Source organism: Cloeon dipterum, chromosome 4, assembly GCF_949628265.1.
Source record: "Cloeon dipterum chromosome 4, ieCloDipt1.1, whole genome shotgun sequence".
Lineage (NCBI taxonomy): Eukaryota > Metazoa > Arthropoda > Insecta > Ephemeroptera > Baetidae > Cloeon > Cloeon dipterum.
The window spans coordinates 17,627,484-17,651,197 of NC_088789.1; the positions used below are offsets into that span (position 1 = coordinate 17,627,484).

Below are 23,714 nucleotides of genomic sequence, written 5' to 3' on the forward strand. Positions count from 1 at the left end.
GGAATTATAATTGATCATGTTTTATTTCGAGTTGCAAAAAAGTTATTATAATAGTATGTTGAATGGAGGCTAAAATTCCCAATTTAACCTAATGATGCATTTTTTTAAATTATTTCATGACTATGCCAGTACACCTTTTGGAAATTATTTTTTCATCTTCACATTTTTAATAAAAACAACACAATTTTTGTTTATTTGATATTTAAATATTTCATTGATTCATCTCACAATGAGCATTTATTTTATTTAAAATATATTAAATATCTAATGCTAATTAACAAATTTTCAAATGAGGTGATTGGAACACGAAACTTTTATTGCTAATCGAACAAGATTAATTTAATTATGGTGGTGCCACTTAAGACTCATTTTCCATGATTTTTCCAATTTCATTTAATCTATTCAAAACACACGGGTACAAACATGACATTCTCGACAATATTAATTTACAAATTCAGCTGTAGGATGAGACCATCGCGCTACTGCCTGCTGCTTTTTTCGAATTTGGTCCACCACGTGCATCAGTAATTTTCCGCAGGATGATCTGAAACACAAAAAATAATTATTTTCCTTATTTTCTCTGCCATCGCTGAGGACAATAATTTACAAGGTTTTCTCTCTGGATCTTTTCTTGCTGCTTTCTGCGGTTGATCGCGTAACTCGACTCGGCAGGTTTGAAAGCTGCTGTCGCGTTCGGCCGTTTAATCTTTGACTGCGTCCTCTGCAGCCGGCCCAGCAAATTGGCATTTTCTCGAGCGATTTGGCGATTCTAAAAACCAATCAACAAAAAAAAATAATAATTTAACAGACTGCTGCGGATTTCTTGTAAATGTATGCCATACATTTTAAGGACTACCTTTCTTTAAATAAACAGGTCACATAAATTAACTTGATTAACTTAAGATTTTTAGTAATTTTGTTCTTAGAAATTTTGTGGATCAATGTCTCCTTTAAAAAAAGGTCTTTATTTTGTAAAAATGGGTTAGAAATCGGGAAATATTTCAATACATATTATGCTGCTGGGTAAAATAATTTTAAGTAAGAACAAAAAGTTTGAACAAGTTTTACTATTTGAAAAGCATTAAATTTAATTTTTGTTTCTCGCTATGCCTGAACTTTAAATTTTCTTTTTTAAATTTTTAAAATATAATCTCTTGGTGCAGTAAAATTAAAAATACAAACTTTTTCCACACTGAATCCGACATTGGGCGAAGGGCCGTTAGGCCTCGCATTTCCCGAGCAGCTGCAAGCCCTGAAGGCGGCTTTATGGTTGCCAGCGGCCAGCATGTCGGCCTCCAGCTCGCTAAGGGCCACCGACAGCAACCGCATCTCGTGCGGATGGCCCATCTGGTAGCGGTGGTTGGGCCGCAGCGACACTGCTTCCGGAATATCCTCAGTCTGCGTCTCGCTTTCCTGTTTTAGCTCGAATATCGGCGCCTCAGTCTGCGTCTCCATCTCGATTGACAGCGCCGGCGTCAGGGTGGTCGATCCTGTCGACTCAGATGACGAGCCGCTCAGATCGGGAACTCGCTGGTCAGGAAGGTTCTCCTCGTCAGTGACAATGGAAGTGGTTTCTAGGTTGCAATTTTCAGCTGGATATAAATTCAAGAAAGGATTAAATATTTTTAAATTAATCATGAATTTTAGAAAATGAACAATGACCGACCATAACCTAGATCTAGACAAATTTTAGACTAATTGAACGCAAAGAACCATATTTTATTTCACCATCTTTTGGCTTTTTTATATTTTTGCACGCGACGTTTGACACAAATTATAATATATTGCCACTGCCAAATCTCGGATCCGAACAGTCAGAATTGTAAAAACTGCACACCGTTCGACTCGTCTCGACCTCCACTAGATAGCCGAAGGGTTTAGAGGGTGATAAACCGTCACCCCTATCTCACCATGCATTGCAGTAATCAGTAAAGATCAAAATCTCGCCGCTTTGAATTTTAAGTAAACTTATTCACTAATCGCAGTACCGCTCTCTTACATTAATGAAAATCCACGGAAAAACCTTAATTTACCCTTTAAAGAGAGTTCAAAATAAAAATATAATATTTCATCGCACTTTTGCTTTGTAAATTTACATAGTGTAGGTAGAAAAAAAGGCAAATTGGGGTTGGTGGGCGATCACGATCATCCCTAAAAGCACATCGACTATCTAGGGGAGGTTGATTCGAGTCAAGAGGTGTGAAAATTTTGTGTTTCTGATGGCTCGAACCCAAGTTTTGGTGATGACAATGTTCACAAGAATTAAAATTTTTAATTATCGCCCATGCTTATTTATTGTGATCGATTAGTCGGATCAATAAATCATCCTTCAATGAATTTTCTTCAATAAAAAGGATAAAAAGTTGAATTCATCACATTACGCAAATTTAACAATTTAAATAACCGTTTATCCAAATAAATTTTGCTCCAAAAAGCAAGGGATGGACAGAAAAAGAGTCATCTAAAAACAACAGCCCTAGAAATGTATTAAAAATTATTTTACCTAAAATATTTTCTTCTTCAGCAATGAGCTCGCTTTCAATCTTTGCTTCTGTGCAGTCTTCTGCAAAAATTTGTGTTTTACACAATAAATAAAAACACATTTCAAACCTTTTTACCTGTTATTTTTTCTTCTGTGGTTAAAACTTTTTCTCCACTAAAATTATTGTCGACCTCCTCCTGATCATCATTTTCGTCCTCAGCCTCAAGTTGGCCTTTTGACAATCGTCAGAGAAAATCGAAGAGAGCAAATGGTGACCTACTTGCCGATTCGTCCGCAGCGATCGAATTCCTGCTCTTGAGCGACACTTCTTCAGGGTCGAGTTCGTCCTGAGTGTCGTTGTGCACCTCGACGACGGTGATTACGTTTTCAAAGTCGGTGGCGGTGGAACTTTCGGAGATCGTCAACGACAAGTCATCGCGGCAACTATCGACAAAGCCGTCGTCGCGTATCCCAGGGCTGCGATTACAAACAAAATGAGAAGCGGGAATTTTTCGCCATTGTTTACGTTTTCACGGACACATGCTTCTCACAATCAAAGAGAAAATTATTATATTGAAATTTATTATTGATTTTTTACCTGTACGCAATGCAGTTCATCAGTTGTCGTCTTTGGTGGGGGTCAGAAAGGTCAACGCTGGAGATTATTTTTTCCTCTTGCTGCTCCTTCCGCTTTTTCCACTTCTCCCGCTGGAACTTGGAGCCGAGTAGGAACTTGAGCAGGCTCATTTGCGGCTCGCGAGACGGCCAAGAAGTGCTGACGCAAGGTCTTTGCCTTCACCCCATGCTGCTAAAAAGTGAAAACGACTCGTTAGCTCTGATTTTATCACCGCGGCCGGCGTCTTATCGCCGGATCTGAATTTACGCGCGTGTGTGTGCACGAAAATAAAGAATTTAAGTGGTAGGTGGAAATTGGAAATCCTGAATTTCGAAAAAGAAATGTACGAAGAAGCATAATTCGCTTACTTGCTGGTCAGATAATAAAAAGCAGGCCGTCCGCCATGCATATGGCGCTGCCGAAGAAAGCACGCGAGTACTGAGAGGGTGAGCACTCGGCCAGCTGCTTCAAGCACCCTTTCTGTTATTTTCGGTTGCCATGGCGAAACGCGAGACGCCACCAGCCGAATCAAGAAAAAAACAAATCACGCCTCGCGCCAACCAATTTCCGCGATAACCACCATGATTTATTACAGGCCGGGCCGAATAAACAGCACCGCGACGTCTGATGAAAATAAATAATGCACACGTGAGCGCTCGGACACGATGCTTTATCGACATTGTGGCGAGCTATATTAATGTTTGAACCCTCTCTGGTGTAAATCACATAAATGCAAATTTGTTGCTTATCTTGGTGCAGTATCAGATATGGCTAATGCAGAAAAGAAAAACTCGCATTATTCGATCTGATATTTATGGATCCTGAAGACTTCTAAATAGGGTCGATTTCCACATATTCTGAAAGCTCTCGATTTGACTACTTCAACGTTGTGCAGATCTTGCATGCAGATTGAACAAAATATAGAGACCGTCGGGCGTCGTTAAATGACTATGTTTCAGAATTTAATAATTTCGATCGCTTGAGAGCTACCCTTACGCCAGGGTTCAATTTCTAACCGATCCTGATGGTCTTATCTGACAAAAAGCTTGTTCCACCGGTAAAAATTACTCACACATTTTATCTAATAGTTAGAAATAAACTAAAGAAACCTTTTTGAGAAATAAAAAACTCAATAATTGACTAAAAATAACATGAATATGAAAAACATAAAAATGCTAAACTAAAACAACTAAATTATTCGACTATTTTAGCATCCTTTGGCACACATTTTGATGTTTAAGCTTCTTTAGAAGTTTAAAACTCGAGTTAATCTCAATTTGTAGGCTCTGGGAGACTGATTTTCTCAGACTTCACCCTAATTTACCGGTAAAATGGCGCCATATTTTTCCGTTGAGAGAGGTCTTATTGACCCCTTTATAGCATACCCTTTCAACATATTAAAAAGTCAAAATAGTGCTCAAGAAAAAGTTGAAAAATTGGATATCAAATCTCTACATACCTACTCAGGTAAAACATATTTTTCCAAACAAAAGTTCAAATTGAAAATTAGTGTACATAACTGAACTTTCAAATTGTCAATTGAATGCATGGTATATTAATTTGTAATAATATTATGAATGTGTTCGCCTGCTTCAATTCCAATTAGGCAGCCTGTCAGCCAGCCAAGCGAAGCGGGTTGCGTACTCCCAATTTTATCATATCTGGTAATATTTTCCAGTTCATTAATTTGCGCAAATCACGGGCGTGGTCTTCATTCCGATAGATAAACTGGCAATTCACTCTCTCCGCATCAGAGCTCATCAATCACAATATCCGCGAGATTGGAATTAAAACGAAACAAAACTCATTACTTTCAATTAGAGCCGACGGATTTTTACGGCCTGTTTTGCCGCGGGAACCTTGGAAAATGGAGAAATGCTGGCCTTCCACTAATTTCTAGACCCAAAGTATTCCAAGGGTGTGCGATCGCTGACCCGATAAAATAGCTGTATGCGCGCTCTGTTGAATACGTCTCTGCGTGTCGCGTGGCACAAACAAACGGACACGAAGACGGACGTTTCAAATGCAACTGCACAGATAAAACTCTGTCGTATAAATACTACGCTATCACGACAATAATGTGCACTTGGTCGCCACCAGTAAATTTACTTGACCATTAAACTCGAAAATTTGATATCAAAATAAAAATAAAATTGAAGGCAAAATCAATTGTTAAAATTTTAATTCCTCACCTATTTTCAATGGAACAATATAGTCAGGTTTAAAATTTTAATTGTTAATGAACAGTGACGCCATATTTTGGTGGCTCGCAAATAGTCTATTAAATTATCTTGTTCTTGTTCGTATTCTTAAAATGGATGTGTATGGCAAAATTAAGAAAAAAATGATTTTTTCTTTTTTCTGAGAATTTTGGGATAGGAAATTCCGCAATTTTCCGTTTAAATTTTTAAAAAATAGTCTCCAAAGTTTTCATGCAGAATCAAGCGGCGAGCATTGTCTCCTTTATGTAAAATCAGCATTTCTTTCTCCAGAAGGGGAATTTAGATCATAATTCTCACACCGTTGGCTAAATCGCGACTAGAAGAATCGAAATCAAGCAAAAATTCATTGACAAACCGTTAGATTTTTTTTAGAAATTTGGCAAATTAGGACCTTTTATTTATCCCGTATTGATTAATGCAAATTTCAGAGATTAATATTCAAACTAACATCAAGAAGAGGAACAAATAATTTTTATGTCGAAGGTCACATTCTTCGTCTTGATATTTCTAGAATATATTCGGACTGAATATTGAAATATAGGTCTAATTTTTTATTGGTCACACTGCTCTCCTCCCGTTTCACGATCCCCACATGTGAGCGTTTCCATACATTCTGTGTCGACCGGAAGCGTCGGACAAGAAAGAAATGTGTTCTCGCTCGGCGTTTGGTCAGCGCAGCTAGGCAGGCACTTCTGATTTAAAGGCGCGTGACCTTCTGCTCAATAAATTCAGAATAACAATGGAGCCATTTGGAGGGGGCGGGGAGGCAGGTGTTACATTTTTTAGGGGGAACTCAAGCAACAACAAATGACCGCGTGCGGCCTTGACTCCTTTTTTTCGAGAGGGCAGGTGCGCAATTTAAGAAACCGCTCGGCTGGCGTGTGTAATTAAAGGCTTGTTTTCGTGACCGCAACACTCGTCAAGTCTCGACGAGAGTAAAAAATTGTTTTGACTTTATTTGAAATGTCTTTCAAGCACTTGAGACTGCAAAAGAGACATTCAAAAGTGTAATGTTTCAGCCTTTTTTCAATTTAAATGTTTTATTGGGTTCTTTTTTAGAAATGTTTTAACTGCCCATATGAAGTGATGTGCAAGACGATTGTATTGATTATCTTTTCGGTGACCGCAATGATGTTTAGTGCAACGATTATTTACCAACTATTCTCCTAAAATAGGCTATAAAACAGACCAAGACAATGATTAAAATAATTGACTATTTGTTTAGCAAAATTCGATAAATTTTGCCCGTCATTTCTCATAAATAGATTTTTTTAAGTTCTTAATTTTCTTAGGATTTTTGGCACAGACTTTTGATAAACTTTATATATTGATTCTTGTAAGTTACGACTGTCAAGAATATTGGATTGAGGCCGACACGAATTATCTAAATATCCCAGCAATTTAATAAGAGCTGAAATTTGCAGCGTCTGCCTGGTTGTTAGACCAATTATTGGTGAAATAAGTGTTGGCACTGACCAAAAGCTCATCTTACCTCAGTAACCCAGAAACCCAGATACCGTATTCATTATTCAGCTGATCAAAAATTAAAATAGAGTCGCAGCCTGTTGAGCCTCTTTCCGATCTCATTTCAATATGCACCCTCTACGGCTCACGTGTCGGAGGAAAGAAAAGTCGAGCACGCGCTGCATGCAGAGAGCATTTTTCAAGCGTGCAGACATTTTCCCCACTCGCAATATGTGCAATCTGCAGCTACGATCTCTAATTCTGCGTGCTTAATTTTCTCCACGTCTTGTGATGTCGCGTGAAAAATAAGCCGCAGTTGGTGAAAAGCAAATCGATTTCCTCGCCGCTCGCACAATGGACAATGACACAGCGCGCGGCAGCTCACTTTTCACGGCCTTTGAGATTTCCAGGTTAGATACAATCATTAAGAAAAGCAGCATATCGAATGAGTCGTGCGGCGGCCGGCCACTCTGCTTGCGTCACACGCCGAAACTGTGGAAAACATTGCGTTCAGCACGCCGCGACCAAGACATTAAACCCCCATCTCGGATTTGAATTCATTGCGGTTGCTTACGTCGACTGCTCGTGACCTTCGCTGTATTTATAGCTTTGATTATTTCGGAGAAAAAATTGTTTGATACAAATAAATTTTTGATCACCAGTACAAGAAAAATGCTCGAAGTAGAACAGGAAAATTTCCTTAGCTGCAACGTCAAAATTGAAATTCTAGTTCTACTCTACAGTAAATTACCGATTTAAAAAAAATGTGTATCGCAATTGAGAGTTTGTAAAGTTTTCCGACAGGAAGATCTAGTTTGCACCAATTATGCAGATTCAGCGTAATTTACTGCATGTTATATGCAACAGTGTGTCTCGTTTTTCTGATGCGATCGTGTATGAGAGAGTAAAAAACCAGTGCTGCTGAGATTTGAATAGAAAAAGCACACGCCGGGCTCGTTTTAATTAAGCGTCGGCGATTGGTATCGCGCACTCTGTATGCACTCCGACTTGGTTCATTCGCCAGCAAGAAGCAGTGCCGAGACTCTTGAGAATAGCAATTATGTAAAATGGCGCGGGAAACGGGGTTAATAGGTTGAATATGATAAATGTGCTGCGAGCTGCGAGTCTGCACCTAAACACTTTGCATATAATGAAAACTCGATTGAATTGCATTATTATTGATTGTTCACAGTCAACCTTGCTCTATGAGAACTCGGAAACTTTGATTTGAATATCTCCCTTCATAATAATGTTGTAATGGTTTAAAGTAAACATTGTAAACACCCTGTAGGCATGGGTCATAAGATTTGGACGAAATTTGCTGGAGATGTTTGCCTAATTAGCATATGTCGCACCCTCTAGTATTTTGATTCAAAATTAATAAAGATAAATTCAAAAAATTGGCTATTCTCATGGGACTAATTTGTTTTTGTTTTGAAATATTTTTCTTGTTGCTTAAACTTAAGACTATTGCGTACAATTTTTAGCAAGCACCGGAAATGTTAAAAATTAAACATTTCTTTACTAAGAAAAGTGATGGTTCACCTAAATTTTGCTACTCGCTCTTAAAAAATATGCCAAAAATTTCCATTCATTTTTTTAAGAATTATAGAAATAAGGAAATCCTGTTTCTTTCATTTCTAAATTTATTCCCATACTTTGCTTTTTTTTATTCTGTTCAAGACGTCATAGCCAAAAATAAATATCCTGCCCAGAAAGAAAACCGGATCTCATGCTCCCGCGTTGGCAGGCGCCTCCTGCTCGCACATTTCGAGAGGGGGTGCTGCTGGTCATCCGCAAATCACGTTCGGCGGAGTGTGTATAATAAGCGGTCGATGAGCTGACGGCCAGTGATTAGCATGTTGCTAAAGGGGTCAGCGGCGGGCGCTCGAGGGCGGCAGGGAGGGGTTGGATGGCCTTGCCACCCCATGTGGCCGGCTCATTTCGTGCCGAGAGCTGGCCAGGTGCGGAGGGAGTACGTTGCAGCCCGCGGGACAGTGTACGCGAAAATGTGCAACACATGCGGCGCCAGGCCTTATCACCGTGTCGGCCGATAGTGCAGCCGCTATTACCATGATAGCCGGTGCCGGCGGTGGCGGTGTTTTGGACAATCAGTGTGGGCGAGTGAATTTGGCACGCAACCCAGTCCACGCGGATTTGCATGCGGGACGATTAGCATCGCTGATGAGACAAATTGCTCACTCTGCGAACGCATGATGGCGCTTGAAAAGCGGCCCTTTTCCTACGTCCAAGATGCCAACCCCGAATTTTTGCCATACACGTTCGGCGAGCGGCCCAAGACGTCGGCCGACATCAACGAGTTCCAAGCGATGCGGAGCCGGCTGCGGCCGGTCACGCCGTCGCCCAAGCCGTCGCCGCGCAAGATCTGGCATCCGCAGGAGAACTTCATCGGCCCTTTGGAGAATTACGTGCCTGCCGAGTTCAAGAAGGACAACGACCGGCTCTCGAGGACCGTCAGCCCGTCCGACTTTGTCGTGGCCAGACCGGTCGCGGAGCCGGTGCCGCGGCCGCGAACCAGGGGCCGCAGCCCCGTGCGGAGGCAGCCGACTGGCACCCTGAATGAGCGACCCACCCTGAGCACTTTGATCAAGGAAAAGCCCAAGGTGGGCAGCCCCGAAAGGCCCGTGACCCGCGGCAAGAGCTCGGAGCGACCCAAGTCCCGCCGCAGCAGCCCCGAGAAGCCCGCTGGCGACAGCATCACGGCCGTCCTGAAGGACGTCAGCCCTGAGAGACCGAGGAAGCGAGCCGTGAGCCCCGTGATCGCCCTACCACACAAGCCCCCCGCCAAACCAACCCCCGGGAGCCCTGAGGAACGGATCACCACGCGAATGGCCCCCGCGGATCCCCTGGTGTGCAAAACGTGCGGCATGAGTCCCGATCGCAACCTTCGCCGTCCGGTGACCAGCAGTGGCGTCTCCTTGCACCCGCGGATTCCCTCCCTGTCCCCCGAGCGGCTGCGGACGCCGAGCCCTATTAAATTCGTGATCCCCGTGGGCGACAGCCAGGAGCCGTTTCCAGGGCTCACCCTGGAGATCGTGTCGAGGGGAGGCACCCCCGAGAAAGAAGTGGCCAAAACCTTCACCATCTACAGCCCCCGCAAGGACGAGATCCGCATCACGTCGTCCGACTCGCGCCCCGCCACCCCGCAGCGGCCCAAGAGCTCCAGTCCCACAAAGGTGAAGGGCAAGCCGCCAAAGCAACCTGGCGACTACCTGGCCGAGAACAGTCCCAGGACGCAGTGGCTCGTCGACCGGCCCTGCAGAAGTCCCAGCCCCGTGACGGTGAAGGTGTCGAACTCGCGAAGCTCCAGCCCTATGAAAAGCATCAATGCATATATGAAGCCACCATCCAGAGGACCTAGTCCCGCAGGGTGAGCGCTTGATAAATAAGATATTTCAACCAGCTCTTGGCAAGGGTCTTCATATTTCGATTAAATTTGCTGGATGTGTTGCCCTAGTGGACCAAAAAATGCCTATTTTACAGGAGTTGAAGTTTACGATTTTTGCGTGATTTTTAAAAAAAGTCAAAATTTTTATTTTTCATCTGCTATACACTTTAATGAGTTTTGGCCATAATAAATTCAAATCTAAACTCATTTCGATGCATCTTGCACAATTTTTTTGTTTCATACATTTTAATCTTATGAAAGTTCAAAGAGCGCCGAAAACGTTAAGTGATGGTGGAAAATATTTTTGCTTGCTGGGAAAGTATTTGTTTTTGTTCCAGCACAATATTATAAATAAACCATTTCTCCTTGCAGTCGCGGCGGTCGCAGTCCTGCTCCTTTTGACTTTTCCCTTGAAAGACTGTCGACGGCACCTGCAAAAAGACCGCCGAGTCGCGCCTGCTGCGTGAAACCTACCGCCAAGTCAAGTGCGATGGCCAAGGAAAACAAGAAAAAAGCTGTGAAATTAGTGGATGCGCAGCCCGAGTTCGTTTACCACAATCCGTCAATGCCCATCATAAAACAAGGCCCAGGTTTGTGCTTTACAATTTCTTTTGATTCGAATTAACATTTTCCGTGCTTATCTGTCGTTCAGATCTCCCGCCGCCTCACACAAAATTGCGGCCAGAGCCACCTGAAATCAGGCCACGGTCGCGCAGCAAGAGCTCTGCTTCTTTCGTCGTCATGCGGGAGCAAACCATCGATTTACCCGAGCGGCTGCAAAGCCCGAAGCGGGAGCAGGCCAGCAAAAAGGGGAAAAACGAGCCGCAGCATCCGGACATGGTCAAAGCGGCCATCGAGGCAGAGAAGGCCCTTGAAAAGTCGCTCGCCGGCAAATCCAAAGGTGACGTGGCCGCCGCGGCCGCGGCCCAGATCGAGGCGGCCACCGCGGCGGCTAATGCAGCGGCCAATGCGGCCAAAAGGTTCGGCTCGAGAAAGGGCACGCCGACCAAGGGAGCAGCGGCTGAAGCGGCGGCAGCAGGCGTATCAGGCAGCACGACTAGCCTGAGGAGTGCGGCCGGGAGCGTGACTAACCTGAAGGGCAGCCTATTTAACCTGAAGGGCAGTATGTCCAACCTGAAGGGTAGCTCGAGCAACCTGAAGGAAAGCATGACCAACCTGAGGGGTAGCACGACGAATCTGAAGCAGGGCAGCTCGGCCAACCTGAAGGGGGTGGCCGGAAGCATCAGCAACCTGAAGAAGATGTCGGGCAGCACGATGAGCGTGAGGAAGGCCACAATGGGCAGCACCACAAGCATCCCCTCGGAGGTGGCCGCCAGTCCCAAGTCGGCAGGGGGCAAGAGCATGAAGACCATGAAGATGATCGCCAACGCAAACGCCAGCACCACGTCCATCCGCAGCCACTTGTCCAAATCGGTCGCTTTCGAGAGACCCAGTGGTGGCAGTGCTACAGGTACGTGTCCTGTTTCTGCTCAGGACCACAATATTTTGAGGACAGAAAATATCCTCACCTATTCAATCGAATTCATAAATTTATTTGAAAGTGTAAAAATGGTTTTACAGCTAAAAACATAATAATATAAAAAACAAACATTAAAATTATTAATTTAAAAAAATGGTTAATTTAAAAAATTCAATTAATTGAGTTAAGCATTGATGGCGTACGTATATACTCAAAAATACAATGTAAGACGTCTCACAAAAATTTTAAACAAAAAGTAATTAAAATATTTTCACAATCTGTATTTACGGACTTGATTTAAAAAAATCTCCTCTTCAGGTGTAGAAGGTGGTGAGTCAGGTCGGGCCCCGAGCAGGTCGAGCTCCAAAGGTGGTGCAGAAGGCACTCCGAGCAAACACAGCGAGGCGCCGTCCAAGAGTGTCAGCGGATCGAGGGAGACGCTTCGAGACGGAGGACACAAATTGGGGAGCGCGAGTACGAGCCGTAGCTTCAACAAAGTCATCCACAACGTCAAAGGCGAGGTGCAGCAGTCGCAGAAGAACATTTTCAACGCGGTCAACACGGCGGTCAACATGCAGCAGGAGAAAGTGTCCATCACCAGCGCCGATAGAGCTGCGATTTTGCACGATGAGCACGCCGCCGGCGAAAAAGATGATTTGCCTGGTAATTTTAAGAAGTTCAACATTAGTTCAATAAAGAACAACTATGTGGACCTTAAGGGAAAATAATATTAATCAAAATATAAAACAATCAATATAATTTTGTATTGTAGTTTTTGTGCTTATGTCCAGGACACGTTCATAGATCCGGCAGAGATCTGAGGATATTGATGAATAATTTTTAATGAAACTGTTCCCTATTTTATCAAAATCACCATTGAGAAAATCCTGACTTTTCCAAATTTGCGGGAAAATGAGCTCACCTATAACACTGCCGTGCGGATTAAATGTGGTCATCATTTTTAAAAACCACACATCGCTAGACTAGTCTCAACCTCCCCTAGATAGCAGAAGTAGTTTAAGGGTGTCATCCCTTCAATCCTCTTTTTGCACCTTAAAAGACGTAAAAATATTGAAAATTTTCATTGTTTGCCCCTCACTTCAAAACGAAGATGTGAAATTAATGGAGAGGAAAAATCCACTGCAATTTGTTAAAGGCTTAATTGTTATTTGAAAAAAGGGGTTGAAAAAGCACAAAAGAAGTAAATTTGTTTAATGCCACCATTCCTTATTAAAATACATTTTTAATGTTTTCGTACATTTTTATTTAAATTTTACATCTTATAATTCGTTTTTTACTTTGTTTCTACTATTTAAAGGTACTACTTAATATTTAATTTACCAGTTTCCTCAACGTATTCTTCTATTTTTAGAACTACCATACGATGCCAAAACTCGACGCCACTCAAAACGCTTCTCCGCCTTGGGAAGAATCGCTCAAATGGGCGCAAGATTCCACCGGAATAGCAAGAGCGATTCCTCGTCAAGCGAAAAAACAGTCTCACGCTCCTCTTCTAAAACATCTTTGAACGAAAAGCAAGGACATTTGGTATGGTTTCTATTAGTTAATTAATTAAACTCGCGAGAGTAAAACGTTGTTACAGAGCAAAACAAACAGCCAATCTTCTCTGGGAAAACTTCGATCTGCATCCGGCATCCTAGGCTCCATCGCCTCTTTGGTCAGTACCAAGAGCGGAAAAGATTCTGAAAACGAGGGGAACAGTCCTGCCGCGGTGAAAAAGAGCGGAAGGATGTCCGCGAGTAGGGCGGTTAGAGCAATGTCCGCAGTCAAAAATATTGGCAGATCGCAGTCTAGGGCTTCAATGAACAAAACGGTGAGAACATTATTTAAAAAGTATTTATTGTTTATTCTTCCTAACTGCATTCAAAATTATTAAAAATGATTAACAATGCTAGCTAAAAACTGCAAAAACGATTGAAAACTGTAAGGTAATCTCATGCAGCACTAAGCCATCAATAAAATTCAGCCGGAAAGATATTTTTTCCATGAATTTGACCCCTTTTAAAGTCTATTTTTTATTTTACCTAACAGCGGATGTTTAGTGTTTTAATCTAAACCCAATAAATACAATTTATTTTCGACTCATTGCAATTTTAAAAGCAATATAGGCAACCTGTGCATCTTATGCGTCATGCAGGTTGCCTACCAAAATTTATTTTCTTATTTTATATTATTTGATTTTTTCTGTTAACTGTTCTTTTTTCAGCAAACTGAAGGGAGTGACGGAGAAAGCGGGGGAGAGTCGAAAAGAGGAAGCAAATGGAACGTTCGATCTCGAGATGAAGAGATCATGACCGTGGACTCCCGTTCGTCTTCAATGGCTTCCGTGGCTCCGACGCCTCCAACTAAAAGAAGCCAGTCGAGATTGGGCTCGGCAGCCAAAGCAATAAAGAATGTAAGTGTGAATTCATATTTAATTTTTTATGGAGATAATATTTTAGGTTAATTTTTGACTTTTCTATTAATGGGCTAATATTGTAATTTTGTTCAAATTATTTTGATATTTTAAAGATAACTATTTTTTATAGATATTTAATTGTAAGATACAACTGTGCTATAAAAAGCTTGGTTTAGGAGATTTTTGGAAATTTCCGATCGTTTTCAAAGTAGCACTGCATGGAGTTTCATTTTAGTATGTGCGAATCAATTCCTTTTAAGGATCAAATAAGGTAAGACTGTTGAATCATTCAATCGAAATTCAACACCACATGCTGCACATCGTTGGAAACCGTAACTTTGGTGAGAAGAGAGAACCACTCCCTTTTCTTATTGGTCCGCTAGCGTTCTTTTGCTGGTTTCAGAACAAAAAACCACCAGAGCAAGGGTTTTAACGTTTCAGCTGATTTTCAGCACGTTTTTACGAATGTTTCATCGATTAATTGAATGTCAAACCTAATTCGACCTTCAGGAATCGATTGCAATCGTCAAAAATGAAACTCTATTGCTACTTTAGGATTCATGGCTGACAAATCGAAGCAGTTTTCCCAGAACCCTAAATTCTGAGGAAGTGAAAAATATTTCATTCTCAAACTTTATTTTTAATTTGAAATAACCACTCCTTTTAAAGATAAAAAATGTTTAGAAATTTATCAATTAAATTGAAAAAGTTTAAAACTAACACAAGTTGGATTCAATTTCAATTAAAAATGATTTTATCCCGTTCTAAATTAATTTTAAGGTTATGTGATCAAGAACAAAATATTTTAAATTTTGCCCAGATCGTTCGGATGGGCAGTCGGCGGCAGTCGCTGGCCTCTGAGTCGAACACCCCTGAGTCGAGCATCCCTTCCACCCCTAAGACACCGAGGACCCCTGCCAGCCTGAAGAAATTCGGTGCGAAAGCGGGGAAAATTGCCGTGTTTGGCAAGCGATACCGCAAGGGCAGGGAGGAGGAGGAGGCCGAGGGGGCGGCCAACCCTGCGGCCGCCCCAGCCGATATGGAGGTGGTCAACGAGGTGGAGAGCAAGAACAGCAGCAAGAGGGGCTCCCAGGTCACACTGAGCTCCAAGGCTTCCAAAAAGGGCTCCAAGATGGGCTCCATGTTTTCCAAGGGTAACGAGACGCTTGGCGAGGAGTTGATCGCAAGGCTTGACTCCATCAGCGGAAGGTTCGTTTCCAAAGCCCATTAAATATGATTTTGGTGCAGAATGAGGTCAAGACCGCCTTCATTGAATAAAATGATTCACTCCATTTCAAATGGACAAAATAAAAAAAGAGGCTCAAAAATCGACATTCCGCAAAATGAAATCATTTTTAAGTGCTGAATTGAAAAATTGGTTCATCTAGTGAATTAAAATCATAACTATTGCATTTTGCCAAGAATCTCATAAGAAATGGGGCATATTAATTTTTATCTTCCGTCACGCGAGTTCTTAAAGTTCCGTTTCTTTTCACCGAGTGGCAGCACGGACTTCAGAAAGATTTTCTTATCTTGAGCCCTGAATACGTTCCGTCACACCAAGTTTCTAGAAATCCGCAATTAAATATGCTCGCACCTTGTAAACAATTCCCTCCGCAAAAACCGGAATTGATTGCAGCAAATGTGTGTTCTAATTTTAATTGGCAATTCGCCTGCAATCTTGGCATCGCGTGCCACTCGTGCATTGGCGGTCAGCACGCACAGCCACAGACGAGCGCATTATCTCGTGAGTTGATTGAAAGAGAGTTTTCCATTCACAGCTCAGCGCTTCATCCCGACCAAATTGGCTCATAATGGAGTTCTTTTCTGATGATCTCCACACTTTACATTTTTTCCATCTTGGTGATTTTAAAATCTTTAATTCTTAATTGGTCAAGGAAAAATTGCATAACAACCCGCGTGAATGGGTAAAATTAGATTATAAACATCATTTCAGCACAAAATTCCCTTCTTGGGTGAGAAAACAGAGGTAGGCAAGCACATTCTGCTCGGAAAGAGAAATTTTATAAGCTGCTGCTAAGGAGACAAAAACAGCGTCAATCGATAGGGGGTGTGATTGAGCCAAGCTCGCCCCTTAGAAAATATTCGTGGTCAGTCTGTGTGCACACTTGCCAGCGAACGGTGGGTATTTCGATAGCCAGGTTTGCTGACGAGACTTGGTATTAGCCGAAATAGCTAAACAAACCAGTGCTCCAATTGATTCTGTGATTATTCTCCTTGCACAATTTTTAATTTCCTCCTCCTGACTGTAAAAACAAATGGTAAATTTCCATTTCCATCTTGATTCACTTAAAAAATACGTTTAGAAATTCTAGACGGTTAAAATAACAAAACAAATGGTTTTTGGCTTCATTGACAAGGAACCCCCGAGGTCTTTCCAACCTGATAAAGATGCATCAAACGCGTACATTTATTTGATGTAAACATGAAATAATAGCCAAATTTTCCTAATTTTTTAGTTACGGACTAGACTATTCAAAAATCAATTTATAAAGCCAATTTTTGTTCAATCACGGTGATATTTGGTACATAGATTCTTCTTGACTAGACAAATCGGTTGGTGGGTCTTTCTTACTCTCTGAAAACCCACTTAATATTTACATTGAGGCCATTTTGTGCCAATAAAACGTTATACAAATTAATTAAATAACAAAACTATAAACAATAATGTATTCTGAAAGCTTATAAAATGAGCTATGTTGTAGTCACATATTTTTTTAATATTACAAATATTTTAGACATTAAATATAAAACGAATGTTAAATTTTTCTTAAAAAAATTGATTATAAATGAAAATTTTAAATTTTCATCAGTTGTGGTAAAATATTATGTACTTTTGAAACTCTTAAAAAGTTACTACTATAAGCAGCTATTTGTTTTGTTTGGAAATACATCAATACGTTGGTGAGTGTCCAGCTGTAAATCAATTCATCTCGCCAGTGAGATTGTGAAAGACAAATTTCACAATGATGGAACAAAAATTGTGCATTTTTCAAAAAAATGATCATGGAGTTGGACAAACTGAATATATTTTTGATGCATCCTGTGTATCCGATGCGTCGTGCAGGTTGCATATCGATTTTCACTTTGAACCTTTGACCGCCAAACAAAGTCAATAAACTCACATAAAATGTGATAAGATTCGAAATCAGCCAAAAAACAAAGTTGACAAAGAGACCGACGGATTCATGCAAAAATATTCTGAAACTGATTTGCATATAACGAGTCTGCGAGGCTTGCGGCGTGTGTTTATTTACGGAGGAGGGAGGCGAACTTTTGTTTTGAATATCTCGCTGGCATAGGTGAATTTTATTTATCCGGCGGCGAGCGAGAGCTAGGGCTTGCTGACCGCCTTAACTACCACGTTTGACCCACTGAGATACAAGTAGAGATACGCCTGCTCATACGGGGCAAAGTTGCTTATTCGCACCACACACTCACGCTTTCTCCGCTCGATTCCGCTGTTCCAATCTCCACCCGACTGCAATACCGCTCCGATTTTTGCCCGGAATGCTCTCCACTATAACGTAAGTTCAGGCGTTTCCTGTTCGAAATTCGATTATATTTTCCGATTTTTTTTTATAAAAAATTTTCAAAAGGAGAAATACTGCCATTCAGAAAAGGATTTTTTACACTGTTATGTTCCTGTTGTGAAGAATTAACATAATATACAATATCCAAATTAATTTTTATGTTTATCCATTTTAGGAAAATTAACATTTATTGAAATTTTTTATTCTGTAGTGTTAATTCTATTTGACAGGTTTGAAAACGAAACATTTCTGAAAAAATATCGAGCGCCAGTAGTTTATGAAATATTTAATTTTATCCTGTTTAATATTGATTTTAAAAGTTGAGTTGAGATGCAAAATATGGAATATTTACGAAAAATTAGGGAAAAATATAAATGTTTTGGTGAAATGACCACAATAGCTGATTTTGACTCGGATTTGAAAACCACGATTCGTGCTGACAATCAAACGTATTACAAACACAAAACATATACCAGAAAAATTGTTAAACAGAAACTAAACGTGCAACCCAAGCGTGGATTTAAAAACCAAACCCGTCTAAATTTGCTAAAAAAATCGTCCTGAAATATAAAACTTTTTCATGATATGTAATATTTTTTACAAATCAAGTAATTGGTCATTCGCAATATTTATTTCTTTCTCGTCCCATTTTCTGGTAATGTTTTTAATTATAATCGTAATTTTACGTATGACACGTTCCTTTATTTCATTCAATTTACATTATTTGATTAAAATTGTTAATTTAATTTCATGTATTTTAAATTTAAATCAAAATGAATTACATTCATGCAATGATGTAGGCTCTGATTGTTTATAATATTATAATTGTTCTCGTTCAGTCTGAAATGAAGACGCCAACCGGTACTTTATATTATCAAATACAAAATAAAATATGAAATCAGAATTAAAGTTGGACGTATTAAAAAAACTTTAATTTTTGACTCACGTGAAGGGCGAGTGCGCACCTATTAATATAACAATTCCCACTAATTCGCGGTTTTCGAGCTATTTACATTATTATTTTGTTTCATAAAAATCAGATTGGTATTGACGAATCAAAATAGTTTGGCAGTACATTTCAGCGGCTTTGCAAGTGATAGAGGGAAAATCTTGGCAAACTCGGAAAGCTGATTGAGTTTGTAAGTTTGTCAAATCTGTCCAAAAATTTGAATTTTTCCTATTATCTAGTAGTTTTTAAGAACCATCAAATTTTCTCTTTTGTAATTTTTTTCATTTTCACCACGTTGAAATAAATTTCCCACTCAGAAGAGTCAGAAATCAGTAAAGCCGGACACTTTCGACGATCACTGTTTTATAATGGTCTGCAGCTAATAATGCAGTTGTTATAAATTTTGTTTTGGATATAAAGTACTGCTGTTCCGAGGCCTGCGGTTCCGTAACAGCTGCTGTAAAGATTTGATTTTACCTCATAGATTTTTTCACAACCATTTTATAATTAATTTTCCACGCAGTTTTACTTAAGTTTAAAGATATTTGCAATTTAACTGCCTGTGTGTTTCAGCGAGATGGACGAGAGCATGAGCAGCGGAATGGCGAAGAGCTGCTGCGGCTTCCGAGGCGCGTGGGCCTACAGGCTGGCGGCGCGGAGGTGGCCGTGCTGCGGCTGCTGCCTGCGGACGCCGGCGCCGCCCAAGGAGAAGGAAAGCAAGTGGGCCGACTCACGGGGCTCCTCGGACCCCGAGATGCAGCCGACCGAGGAAACGCCGCAGAAAATGCGGCTGATCGACAAGCTCAAGTCGGGCATCTGCTGCCGCAGGAAAAAGCAGCAACCAATGGCGCCTCCGGTGGCGCCGAGAGAGCCGCCAAAACGCACCCTGGGCCAGAGGTATGGTTGCCGTTGCTTGCTCTCTCGCTCATTCATTCACTGATCTGGATCTTCGTGCAATTTCAGCTTGATTTTTGGACTCCATGATCTTATATTAGAAGAAATTGAAAATTACCCCGATTAAATTTAAAGCAAAACGAAAGTAATTGCCTCTTGGTAAATCTTGGTAACTTTATTTACGCAGCCACCTAAACACAAGACTTGGGAATTTGAGCTGATTAATTATTTACCATTAATTTCATACATGGAAACGAACTATAATACGTGATTTGTTGATCTAAAATACTTAACCCTCAATAATTTTTTTTGTTTCTAACGGATTTTAAATACACAAAATGCCAAAAATATAATGTAGCCAAAGTTCTAGCAGAGGTCTAAGGATCTTGATGTTTTTCCTTTTCATTGAAGCTAACAAGCCCTATTAGACAAATATCGCAATTGAGAAAAACCCGACTTTCCCACATTTGTGGGTTTTACGGGCACTTGACATATAAGCTTTCTCCAAATCAGTTTAAATTGATTGAAGAATAGAAATTTGGACACCGTTAAACTCGTCTCGTCAAGTGGAACAACTTTCCTGCTGCCCTCCAAGTGGTATATCAATGACAAAGTTACTAATATCAAATTTTAAAATGTAAAATTTGAAATTTTTAATTTTGATGCTAGCAGGAGTGTTGTTCCACTTGAAAAGACAATTTCAATGGTGCCAGAATTTGAAACTAAAACCAATTTGAACCAATTTTGAGAAAACTTCAATTTTTAAAGGGTTTAAAATGTTCAAAATTAAAAAAATTAAAGAAAAAAGCAGAATAATTATCTTCATTGATTTTTTTAAACAATAATAGTAAACCCTGTTGCCTGAAAAAGCCCTGGCTAAAATCCCCAAGTCTTTTAAACACTGAAATAACTAAAGGAGAACTATTAAAACCAAAGTTTAAAAAATGCGTCACACATAAAAACAAAGTGCATCTTACTGTAAACCGAGACTGAGCGTATAACGCAGCAGAATATTAACAAAGCATGCTTTAATAGGGTGAAAAGGGTCTTCGCTTGTGCGGCGATGCGAGCGTGCTGCTCGAAAATGTCTTGCTCAAAGCTGTCGTGCCGCGGCTGCTGCTCCAAGCTCAACTGCTGCTCCAAATTGTCGTGTGCGTGCTGCTGCCCTTGCTTCGCCGCCTGCTGCTGCAGAAAGTGCCGCAAGGGTAGCGCCGTCGGCGACGCCACCCCCAACCCCCTAGACAGCAAGCGGCCCTCCCTGCAGAGCAAACGCAAAAGCAGGTCCACCATCAACAACGAGGTGCTCGTCACTTCTATCCTCTGTTTCCATCGACTTGGGACTTTTAGTTCCGGTTTTAGAGGAAAATTACCCCTCTCAAGAAAGGGAGAAGCATATTCTATTTGTTGATCTTATTTGTTTGTCTTTGACTGAATTTTGACGGAAATTTTCTTTGTATCCATTTTTAAAAATATGATTATAAATTCTGGAGTAGCGTGAATGGAAATATAATATATATACTTTCTCAATTTGTCAAAAAAGTGAAAATTATTTGAATAGTTCAAAGGACATGTATGAAAAAATATATATTTTTTATTTCAAGGTAAAATGTCCTGAAAATCAGAGTGCCGTTGGAATTTTTGGAATCTACCTCCGGGTTAGCCATCAAGCTCTGGACAAAGAGAGCACCCATTTTTTACCAGCATCACTGCTCAGGGTTGCGTCAATTGTTTAAGTGTTTGTTAGATTATCTTTTACTGTCTTATGCTTTTTAAACCGAACAACCAGCAAGGAACGCGTCCCGAACATCAGTGGCCACAACACTGATGACGCTGCACTCATTTTCCAACGCTTGACGACCTCACGCGGCGGCCGATTCCAACAATTCTAACGCCAATATTCTGAATTCTTAGCTTCACATCTAAATTTTTTAGATATCCAAATCCATTCGTCATTAATCATTTCATGTTTTTCTCTAATAACAGCAGGTCAAAATAATTTTTTTTTTTAAATAAATGTTGATGTCCAAAATATTATTACATTATGGAGAGATTTTGCTGTTTTAGTGAGCAAGTCACTGAAACTCATTGCCATGATATTAACAAACATTGCTACTCACCACTCTACAGCCTTAAATGACTATTATTATACAATATTTATTTTCATGGGATTATTTCTATGGGTAAAAATTAAAATCAGTTTGTTTTGCTAATTCAATGATTTTCTCAGGAATCTCTCAGGTTTTGGCTATCACTTTATTTATTTCATCTGTAGACTTTTAACATTAAAAATATTCTGCCACAAGAGAAGAAACCAGTAATAGGAATAGATGATAGTTTAAAATTCTCCATAAAAGCTGCTCTAAATTATTTTGTATATTTATTCTTCCTCAACAAAAGGCAAACACAATCATTAAAAATATATTTAAACATTTGCAGCAATATTTTTAATACCTCTATTACCTGAAATTTGTCAATCTTTTTAATTTTCTATTAGTCTTCTCGCATGATAATTTGCTGAAATTTCCAAGTCGATGCCATTCTTTCCCACCTTTCTAACAGTATATTTAATCTAAAAATATTTCTTGTATCAGCCAATCGTACGAAAGTTGGACGTGTCGTTGCTGGACGCCAACTCGCTGCTGCAGAGGGGCATTCCGGTGCTCTCGGTGAAACTGGCCTGGTTGTGCCTAATCTTAAACATTTTCGTCCCCGGTTTAGGTACGCTCCTCTAACCAAAACATTTTCTTTCCATTTGCTAAGAGTGTGCGATTGAATTTCAGGCACGATATTCAGCGGAGCGTTTTGCCTGTGCATGGGCCGACCGAGGTTTTCGGTCGAGGACCGACCTGAGGAGCGAATCGGAACGTTCGTCCTCGACCTCATCGTCGGCATCAGCCAATTTTTCACCGTGCTCTTTTGTCTGGTCGGCTGGGGCTGGAGCATTTGGTGGGGCGCAATCATGTTGAGATTAGCCAGTGAGTTTTAAAATTAATTAAATTAAATTTTGATGTAGACTAAATTACTTAACAAAATTAAACGTTTTTACTGGTTTTATGGAAAAATTTTGGAAAAAAAATTAGGGACCTCATTAATTATGCATGTCTTGGGACAACTTTTAAGCACATATTTAAAATTCCAAAACCCTGAGCTCAATTAGTTTGAAAGCAAACCTTACTTTTGAAATTGCGCCACGGGCAGATGACATACGGAGACCTTACAGTTTTACAAAATTGTCCCGTAATACCCTTAAAAATGAATATTTTGTCAAAAATATTTTACTAGTAAAGATTTCGGGTGTGAATTTCGTAGAGTTGCTTGACATCATGCCAAATTTTCCTCTGACCCGTGACATTTCGTCTTCTCTGCGATCAAACAAATATTTTCCTTGCGAAATGTAACATTTTTGCCTTGAAATTTAATTTCAGAAAAGAATCGGCGACTTATGGCGCGGGCTGCTGACGAGCCGGTGAAAGCAGTGCCGCGCAAAATGTCTGACCCGGCGAACAAAAAGTAATGAATTCGCAGCCACAACAGAAGAATGTAAATATATTTTTGTACAACATTGATCAGCGAGCGCCAGCAAAGGCTCGCAGCAAGTACACACAAATGTACAATATTTCCAATAAAGTGCTATCTTGAATACAAATGATGTTGTTTGGCTGGAGAATATGAAGTTCCTGTATATGGGGTTCGAAAGGAAACGAGCTGGATTTTTATCACAACAGTAGTTTTTTTAATATGTATATTCCACTTTTTAATATCACACATGAAATTTGACACATATTTATAATTCCTTTTTTCACTTATTTGGGGGGACCTATTTATTCGTCTTCTCATTCATAATTGTCAACATGGCTCTTTAGAATATACAAATAAACAATCATCAATAAGAGTCAATGAGTGGAGTTAGAGAGGAGATTCGAGAAAGATTTATACGCGTGTCTACGTAGGCAAATAATAAATTATGCACTTGTTTATTCGTTCAAAGCAGAGTGAGTATTTTCACATGTACAATAATTATAACAAACATTGACTTTTGTTGTAGCTTTAACACTCAGCTTTCTTTATTCAGAGATGAATCAAGTTTTAGTTGCGGGAAAACTTAAAAATTAGAGAGCAAACAACAAAATGACTTGTTTTTCTTTTAAATACACATTCAATTGGGTCACATTTAACTGTATTGCGATATTGTTAGTCTCCGTTGAATTGCCAATTTTGATCTTTT

At 40.2% G+C, this 23,714-nt stretch overlaps 2 protein-coding genes across 2 annotated transcripts; one reads left to right on the forward strand and one right to left on the reverse strand.

The window, feature by feature from the left end:
* Positions 1-378: 378 nt before the first annotated feature.
* On the reverse strand, positions 379-3,749 carry LOC135942834 (cilia- and flagella-associated protein 97-like). The gene is made up of 8 exons (XM_065489164.1): positions 3,467-3,749; positions 3,081-3,290; positions 2,763-2,959; positions 2,619-2,714; positions 2,504-2,563; positions 1,183-1,592; positions 608-769; positions 379-544 (listed from the first exon to the last, which is right to left on the reverse strand). Exons 2-8 carry the CDS (start codon positions 3,227-3,229, stop codon positions 455-457), a joined length of 1,164 nt encoding a protein of 387 aa, XP_065345236.1. The 5' UTR covers positions 3,230-3,290; positions 3,467-3,749; the 3' UTR covers positions 379-454.
* Positions 3,750-8,506: 4,757 nt separating this feature from the next.
* Positions 8,507-23,124, forward strand: LOC135944214 (protein stum-like). The gene is made up of 13 exons (XM_065491023.1): positions 8,507-10,175; positions 10,566-10,783; positions 10,846-11,664; positions 11,992-12,336; positions 13,046-13,221; positions 13,277-13,507; positions 13,901-14,089; positions 14,913-15,301; positions 19,169-19,492; positions 20,525-20,789; positions 22,081-22,207; positions 22,270-22,464; positions 22,915-23,124. The coding sequence occupies exons 1-13, from the start codon at positions 8,998-9,000 to the stop codon at positions 23,001-23,003; spliced, it is 4,545 nt and encodes a 1,514-aa protein (XP_065347095.1). The 5' UTR covers positions 8,507-8,997; the 3' UTR covers positions 23,004-23,124.
* The last annotated feature ends 590 nt before the right edge of the window (positions 23,125-23,714 follow it).

Bases quoted from the DNA above. Each gene is read 5' to 3' on its own strand.
- LOC135942834 (XM_065489164.1), bottom strand. From the start codon at position 3,229: ATGAGCCTGCTCAAGTTCCTACTCGGCTCCAAGTTCCAGCGGGAGAAG. The intron at 2,564-2,618 runs GTAAAAAGGTTT...AAATTTTTGCAG, and splicing joins CACAGAAGAAAAAATAACAG to AAGACTGCACAGAAGCAAAG. The intron at 770-1,182 runs GTTTGTATTTTT...ATTGGTTTTTAG, and splicing joins TCGGATTCAGTGTGGAAAAA to AATCGCCAAATCGCTCGAGA.
- LOC135944214 (XM_065491023.1), top strand. From the start codon at position 8,998: ATGATGGCGCTTGAAAAGCGGCCCTTTTCCTACGTCCAAGATGCCAAC. The intron at 13,222-13,276 runs GTATGGTTTCTA...ACGTTGTTACAG, and splicing joins ACGAAAAGCAAGGACATTTG to AGCAAAACAAACAGCCAATC. The intron at 20,790-22,080 runs GTGCTCGTCACT...TTCTTGTATCAG, and splicing joins GGTCCACCATCAACAACGAG to CCAATCGTACGAAAGTTGGA.